The 8,814-nt window shown below is 38.4% G+C and overlaps 1 protein-coding gene across 1 annotated transcript in view; it reads right to left on the bottom strand.

Moving 5' to 3' along the window:
• The window catches only part of LOC107662708 (CD97 antigen-like), a 17,303-nt gene extending 14,625 nt beyond the window's left edge, over positions 1–2,678 (bottom strand). Inside the window, exons 1-4 of the mRNA XM_016452778.1 lie at positions 2,598–2,678; positions 1,651–1,722; positions 1,373–1,513; positions 1,164–1,292 (exon numbers count right to left, since the gene is read on the bottom strand). Of these exons, the coding sequence (XP_016308264.1) occupies positions 1,164–1,292; positions 1,373–1,513; positions 1,651–1,722; positions 2,598–2,640 (385 nt within the window). The 5' untranslated portion in view covers positions 2,641–2,678. The remainder of the gene's footprint in view (positions 1–1,163; positions 1,293–1,372; positions 1,514–1,650; positions 1,723–2,597) is intronic.
• Between the last annotated feature and the right edge of the window lie 6,136 nt (positions 2,679–8,814).

The following is an 8,814-nucleotide window of genomic DNA, read 5'->3' as shown; positions in this document are numbered from 1 at the left end:
TCAACACAACACTGCATCTATTGGTTTAGCGTTTCAAATCTTACAAAAATATCTATAGAAACAGAGACATGCTTGTTTCACTTTCTTTTTATTTACCATTTCATAATTTGTCCTCATCTGTTCAAGATTCCTCCTAAACATTATACATGCTTTGGCAACACATTGTAAGATTTGTCATACCAATAAAGCACATTAGAAATGAAATGAGAAAGAGAGTGCAGCGCCTTCTGTTTTCATGAACAACTAGAAAACAAAACACCTAATACTTTCTGAATTATATTTGAGAAGACAAAAAAAGAGGAAACGAGCATTCAAACATATGATCAGAATAACATCTGATCTGTTCTCCAGAAACTGGATGAGATCATGGACAAATGAGACTCATTCATTAAGCCAGACAGAAATGCACCATCTCTGTACACAAAAACAAAATATAATGCATATATTAAGTAATGCTCATTTTTGGACTGCACACTGGTGGCTTCATCAGTGCAACTCATGCAAACATGCACTAAATACTTACCAGTGCATTTTGACTGGCCGTTGCCATAGTTACTGTAACCCTGGTGACATTTGCAGCTGTATCCACCTTGATGATTGTAGCAGTGTGCGTTTGTGCCGCACACATCTGGATCAGGTTTACACTCATCGATGTCTGTGAGAGAGAGAAGACTGTCAGTGCTGTTAATGTCATTTTAACAAAACACATTCATGATGTGACAAATAAACCAGAAGTGATATCAACCATTCTATCAGACATTTTTACATATTATGCAAATAATTTTTTTTTTTTTTTTTTCATTACCTAGATGATAAATGAATGGTAATTGCATGCAACAAAGTCCTATTCAAATGCTTTGTTAAAGTATATGCAAAAAATTGCTAAATGTTTTAAACATGGATCTCTGGTGTTTATAATCAGGGCTCCAAAACAAACAGATCTTGAGGCAAAATTGCAACCAGAACTTAGAAAACTGAACATTTCTCTGTGTTTGTCTGTCATCTAATAAACAATATATTTCATAATATTATTTTCTCGCCCTATTTTATTAATGGTTTGAACACTATAGTAAACATTTGGATTGAATTGACACTGATTATAAGGATGTTCTTTGGTTTTATCAGTCAAATGAATTAAAAGCAATACAATTGAGGACACTCACCTAAACAATCTGCGTTTAGTCTTGAAGGCCGGTATCCATTTCGACACGAGCAATTGTAGGAGCCGATGGTGTTCACACACTCCATATCACCTGAGCAATCATGTGTTTTCTCAAGACACTCATTAATATCTGTTGGGGGAAGCAGTTGATATTAGTTACAGTAATTAAAACAGTAGTGGACTCTTATGTCCCATAATCCTCTCTCGTACCCAAACACTGTCCTGTTGCTGCTGTCAAGTTGGGTGTTATTGACCGAAATCCATCATTACAGGAGCAGTAGTAGCTTCCAGGTGTATTTACACACTGAGCGTGATCGCCACACACACCCGGCGTCACACACTCATCCTCATCTGTAAGAGAGACAGACACATGAGTGCAATCAGGAAGGAAACAACAAGATTACAACTACATCTGAGTGACATACAGGCCATTAACTGTGTGTTATTACAGAAACATACTGTATTAAAACAAATAAAGTGCTCATTACCAACACAGCTGCTGTTTCTTGGTATGAATCCAGTTTTACATCTGAGAGATTCACTAGATGGCAGGAACAGACCTAATGAACAAAAAGAAAAAAGATCTGTATAATTATCTATCTTTGTGTATGCATAAATATATCCACAAATCCTTCCATCAAAATCTCCTGTCAGGTTAAATCAAATTCTTTAATCAGGCAGACTTTAAGGAACCAATAGGTTTGTGCTATATTATTAAAACATGAAACACAACAATTATTATTATTAGATATACATTTTTAATTATAAAGTTATTGTACTAACAATTTGGTGAATCTTTGGATATTAATACAATTCATCATATCTCATTTATTATGCAGAGCTATAAGTATTAAAATGCAATTCATTCAGCACGGACTCACAGTGCTGTTGAGTCTATGAAGGGAAAAATACTTCTGGAGGCAATGCCACTGATAAGTGTGCGGCACTAATGCACTATATTTGCTTGGAAGGGAGGGACCTTGGAAGTGTATCCTTCGCTTCACCCACAATCCTCAGTTCATGAAAGACATTGGCAGAAAACGAATCAGCACTGAGCTCTGCCAAGTTTATTATGAAAATTCACTTGAGAAGCAGTCTGCATCAGTTGTACACTGCAGTGCATTGTGGGATTGAATGAGTGCAATCAATAATGTCCTCAAGACATGTCTGTCCCCTCAAACAGTGCTCTATATATAAGGGTATATGGATGATTTCAGAGTCAACTTGGTGCTTAAAAAGAACCGGTTCATAAGAGTCATTTGTTCATGAATCAGACTATACTAGTTGTGCTGGATTTGTTTTTGCATGCAGTCTGCGGGAAAAACTCATCAGAAAGACGTGTTTCTTACAGATTTTTGGCTGCACACTGTATTATCTTTAACTTGAAGATATTCACCACACACACGCACATGAAGACAGTGAAGCATCTACTCACCAAAAAGAAGAAGTGTCCACTTCAGCTGTGTGTTAGGAAACATCGTAACTGCTGTGAGATTCCTGTCTGTTTAGGCTTTGGTTTGTGATATGTGAAATTCCAGTAAGTTTCTAGTTGACTCTAATTCCTTCTTGTCCTTCGTGTTTCGGTCTCCAGGTTGACTGTTTCTGATAGACGTGGATAAGTGCAAACATCCGTACTGATGAAACATCCTGAGCTGCAGGATGTTTCGTATTTACTTCCGATGTGACTTTCAAGCCAAAGTGAGAATATGAGCACATCTGAACATTCATGTTACTTATATGACACTATATCATTGTTTTTCTATCAGTTACTGATCTCTTCTAGCTCCTAACTTGGCCTTTGACCCCTAAACCAACTCATCATTAGATTTACAGACAAACATCATCTGGGCCATTTTTGAGCATTTTCAACTAGCGCCAGCACATCAGATGTTCTCCTAAGCCGCTCGTCAGGAGATTTCACTACATTAGCGAGGACATTCCCAGCTAACAGCAAACGTTCTCACAACTTTGGCTAACATTCTGGCAATGCTCTCTGAAAGCTGTGAACAAACGTTCTTCCAGGAACACTGATAGAATATTCATTCAAAGTTATCTGGTCTTTACCAATGTTCTAAAAACGTTATTTATACATTGTTCATGGAATGTTTTTTTTTTTTTCGGAATTGTTTTAGTTGGACTTTCGTCTAATATTTTTTAAATGTTACTATTTGTTCAGAGAACATTCAAAAGTAACGTTCCCATAATGATTTAAAAACTGGATGGTTTGAAAGTTCAGAGAACATTCATGAATAATATTTTTATAACTCTATCCATGGGTACGTTAGCAAAACTTTCTTAGAACATATTTTGTTAGCTCGGTTTGACAGTGCGCTCAGCCGTGGGAAAAGCCTGGAAGAAAGACAGAATTTCAGCTTCATAAGATGCAGGATCTTTTCTCTTCCCTAACTGCACTTGTACTGTATATATTTTCAACCAGAGAGTCATGGGTCAGCTGAGTTTTGTGCTGATGAGGTTTAAAGATCTCCATGACGTCAGCGTAAACATCCAAGACGACAAGTGTCTAATTTTGTTGTGCTTTCTGACGTACGTAGAAGAATATATTCAGACTGACAGATAGCCGAACAACACCACAAACAGCAAGTTTTCTGTCCGTCTACACTCATCAGTGTCATAAAATCATGTCATATTTATAAAGGTATTCTTCCGTAGAGTCGAAGTCTAAAAACGTCAACAAAACATTCTTCACTTCCTCTGCAAAGCCGTTTTAGGCAGAAAACTCATCAAACCCAATTACAGGTAATTGGACGTAATTAAAGTGAAATTTCCGTTCACTCAGAATCTTCTTAATGTGAACCTGAAACATGCAGCATTTAAATAGACCAGCGTCTGTGTTTCACTTCTGTTTCTCTCACGAGTGTGTTGAGCATCTCTGTGCATGTGGCACTTTCCCAGCTAACAGAGAATGCTCTCAGAACGTCCTGCAAGCTTCTCTCAAAAGTCATGAACCATTGTTTCTCCTGTAATGTTAATAGCATGTTTGACAATGAGTTCAAATCAGTATATATACGTCGTTCGTGGGATGTTTTTTTCTGAAACTTTTTAGTTAGACGTTCATCTAATGTTTTTTTGAAATGTTACTTTTTTAGAACGTCCAGAACATTCAAATGTAACGTTCCCATAATGTTTGCAAAATGATACAAGCGAAATCTCTTCAGATTTCCATCAGCTCATCAGGATGTATAGTCCTCTAGTCATCGATGACGCTATGAACACAAACACAGACAAAAATACATACATAATACCATATGATTTGTGGTTTGGAAACACCACAGTTTTTTCCACACAGGGTTTTTTGTCTATTGAAGCCGCTGTGCTTTTGTGTGTATGAACCTTCCACTTCAGTTTCTCGCTTTATATATGCTGTCTGTTTACACAAAGCCTTGTTCCTGTTGTTGCTCGCAGCTCTTTTGGTCATATGTGTGTGGGTTCTGTAAAAGTGTATGAATGACTCTCTGACACATCAAAGTGCCACCTTCACTTCCTCTCTTTTTTGGTTTTGAGCGGAAACAGTAACCGTGGTAACGCACAGTTGATTAATCATGTGACACGGTGCCAACATTTCTAGAGAATTGCAGCAAGAGTGCTTTACAGTGTGAAACATTCCGCTAGAATGTTACAAAGCGTTGCTTAGCAACACACAACAATTATAAACAGAACCTCATTAAATATTCATGAGCTTCATATAGTCACTGTAACTTTCCTGCGGTGTGTTCAGTTTGAGATCCTGATTAAAACAACGTGATAAACAGATGGGACAGTAAGCTGCTCGCAGGCGTCATTTTTAATGGCTCTTGTGTTTATGATGTGATTATCAGTTTGTTCCAGGTGGAAACCGAAGTCACTCCAGCTATTCCTTAGGAAACGCTCCCAAATCAGACTATGGGTCACCTCCTGCTCAGACACAGTGAAAAATAAGCATATAATTGTTCCGCTTCCTCTCATGCCCTCCAACATGAGCATGGGCTACTACCGGTCAAAAGTTTGCAATCTGTAAGAATTGTTTTGAATGAATTTAACATTTTAATTAAGAAAAGACACATTAAATTGGTCGCAGCCATTAGTTTAGACACAATCTCACTGTGGTACTGAATAGAAATAGTGAAAATAAGGCTTTTTTTTTTTAATCTTGATGATGTGAATCACAGTTGCTGAGGTTGCAGTCACACGGAATCAGACTCCACCCACTGGGCGTGTTGTTCGGATCACAGACTCCGCCCTCTTCACGTTTATTTGTATAGCGATTTTCACGATACAAATCGTTGCTGTTTCTACAAAGTTTCTACAATATATTTAGTAGTAGCTTATCAGTGGTGACTGTCAGTCAATGTACATATGGCAGAAATGTACAGAAAAATCAAAGACATAATCAAACAGACGATGAACACTTTCAACAGCAATTATTATATGATGCAATCAAACTTGTAGCAAACATTGGTATATAGTTCTGTATGTTGCATCTTTGGTACTCTCTGTTCATGTGTGTAAGCAGAATAACCGTTTCTTAATAGACTAATGCAGTAAATATTTACGATACAAAAAGCTTTGCCACAAAAAAAGCTAAAAGTCTGAGAGAGAATAAAAGTTAACCATTCGGCCCACACTGCAGTCATTCCTCTGTCTTTATTTCTACTGGAAAAGTGAGGGGGAGGGATTTCAGACGAGCAGACGTTTCCTTTCCATCAGTTTTGACAGATTGCATGTGTCTGTGTGTGTTTGAGAGAGGGAAAAAACACATAATCAATGCAAGGCCTTTAATACTTTCATGGTGTGCAGTGAACAAATTAATGCACATATCAGCAGAAAAATCTGCCAATATCATATCTGAGGGGCGGGGCGTGTGAGTCAGTGGGCGGAGAAACTCACATCAGAGGAGGAGCAAAGGACAGAGAAAAGAGACAGAGGCTGTGTCCGAAATCGCCCCCTATACCCTTAAATAGGGCACTATTTGAGGGAACAGCCATTTTTAGTGGTGTCCGAAACCATAGTGGACATTCTCGAGTGCACTCATTCAATCCCACAATGCACTGCAAAAACGAGTGTACAACTGGTGCACGCTCAACGGCTAGAGAATGCCCATAATGCACCGTGAGAGTCACGCGCCGAATGAATTCCCGCATCTCGCCAGAAGATGGCGCCTGTAGCTGAATAATCAATCTGTTCATTTTTACAAAGCGCTCATCCATTGCGTACAGCATAATGTACAACACGGGTATAAATTCATTGTAAATTGATTATTAAATTGTTTGATTAGGGTTTATACATAATTTCCGTGACAGAGTTCAAGATAAATCCTTTAATCTTACTACTGGAGCTGCTAGTTTGCTAGTTTCAAATGATTAATAAACAGCAAGCACAAACTATGCAAAAGCAGCATTCCTTCCGGTGCACTCAGTGTCCGAATTCACTACTCGTTTTCATTCACTCCTTCTAGTGAACTGAATTAGTGACCTAATGTAGGGAATAGTGAATGAGGGTATAGGGGGCGATTTCGGACACAGCCAGAGATAAAGATGATGTTGACATGACCTTTGGGCAGGAAGTGACCAGACACTAATGTTATTACTCTGACCCAGCGGAAACGTTTTGAGACAACTGCTGCAGCTCATTTCTCATGCACCAATCAGCAGTGAATTATTGAGAATAACTAGCTCAATAAATTCTCCAACCAAACAGACTGAGCTGCTACTGCCCAGTGTTTAGATGCTTTTATTTATGTGTTTAAATCTTTGGGTTTTCAGTTGGTGTTCAGCTGGATGTGTTGGTTTGGAGGCCTATGTCTGTCAATATTGCCATCTAGTGGTGATCACGTGAAAACACACACAATGTTTGTTTGGGTATTTTAGTGAGGACATTGCATAGACAATAGTGAAGCTGCTGCTGCTGTTTGTGGAGTTGTTTAATCAGATATTGAGAGATGTAATGTCTTCTTTTATATCAGTTGATTTCATCTTCGACTGTGGCTGAAGTCAGTTGTAGTTCTTGTGTTTCTATTTCCTTTGGAGATTCTGCTTGTTAACAGCAGGTGCTCATCATTAATGGTCAATCATAACGTAATTATCTTCTTAACACCAACACTGCTTCAGTGCTACTTTAACACTCTGTAGTGTGGAAACACATGAACACTGAGCAGTGTTTATTTAACACTGGGAACTATTACGTAAATCTTACCTGTTTCGTTCACGTATGACTGATGCATATGAATCACATTAAGTTTATTGTTTTATGTTAAAACTATGTAATCTAAATGGACGGAAAATTTGTATGCAATTGACATTTGTTTGAGTGTATTAATGCACGGCAATGAGAAACTGTATCAGTGCAGTGAATGTGGGAAAACTTTTACAAACTCAACTTATACCAAAAAATACACTCTGTGAGAAATGCTTCCATCATTCGATTCGAGAGGATTCACACTGGAGAGAAACCATACCTGTGCTCCTACTGCGGGAAGAGCTTTGCTAGTTCGTTTGCTTTTTAAAGTTCATCTGAGAGTTCACACAGGAGAAAGACTGCATCCCTGTAGTGACTGCGTGAAGGGTTTAATGAACGCAAGTGACTTAAAAAACACCCCACATGACTCAAATAAGAGAAAAACCTTTTAAATGCTCACACTGTGACAAGATTTTAGCTCTATCAAGTTCCCTGAATATCCATGAACGAATGCATACAGGAGAGAAACCTTACTGCTGCTCCATCTGCAGCGAGAGATTCGCTTTTAAATGGGGTTTCAGACCCACCAGAAGAAACACGCTGCCCCAGAATCATCATAGCTTCATCATCTAATTATTTCCAGGTTGTGTAAAGAAACACATTGCAGTGTTACGGGAACAATATTTATGGTTGTAGAAATTAAAACCTAAAACAAGAATGTCTCTACAACATTATTTACCGCGTAGAAATAAATCCTCTGCAAATTCAAAGTACTGTGCAGATCAGTGTCTGATATTGGATTACAGTGTGTGTTTATAGGGTATTTTATCACAGTAACAGAATGACGAGGCCTAATTCTTATTTCCCTCAGTCACTTTGTTACACAAACTGAAATGATCCAGACATTAATATGCAACATATTACATATATGCAACATATTATATGTTATATAACGTACCCTACAGGTACATTAACATGTGTTCTAATGCCACAATGTCAGTTTTTGGCATTGACAACTGCATTTACTTACAGGAGTGAATCATGAAATGCCCCGTTAAAGGCAGGTTCAGACTACACGATTTTAGCCTGATTTCGGCACAATCTGCTTGACGTAGGGTGTCGTGGGGACTCGTAATGGCAAGCTCACACTACATGATTGGAATACTAGCCGGATCACTGTGTTGCTCACACACTACGCAACGAGGTTTCTTCTCATCTGTCGTCGTCTTGTCATAGCTGCGCGCATACTACACAACACAACGCTGACGAGGTGCACACACTACAAAACATTCAGTGAAGAGGCGTTCCCGACCATCAGCCAAAACACATTTTCTCACATAAATTCTCGCGAGAAATTACAGCAATTATGGGTCATTTCTTGATATATCAAATAAACAGTCATGTTCTTGCCAAAGCTCTACAAGTTTGCTTTCCAGTTCACGTGTCCAAACTCACCGAGGACCACCTGCGGAAGAACGTTT

This window comes from Sinocyclocheilus anshuiensis, unplaced genomic scaffold, assembly GCF_001515605.1.
Source record: "Sinocyclocheilus anshuiensis isolate Anshui unplaced genomic scaffold, SAMN03320099.WGS_v1.1 scaffold687, whole genome shotgun sequence".
NCBI classification, from domain to species: domain Eukaryota; kingdom Metazoa; phylum Chordata; class Actinopteri; order Cypriniformes; family Cyprinidae; genus Sinocyclocheilus; species Sinocyclocheilus anshuiensis.
Note: the sequence above shows the minus strand (reverse complement) of the source record. Positions and strands in the feature narration are given on the sequence as shown.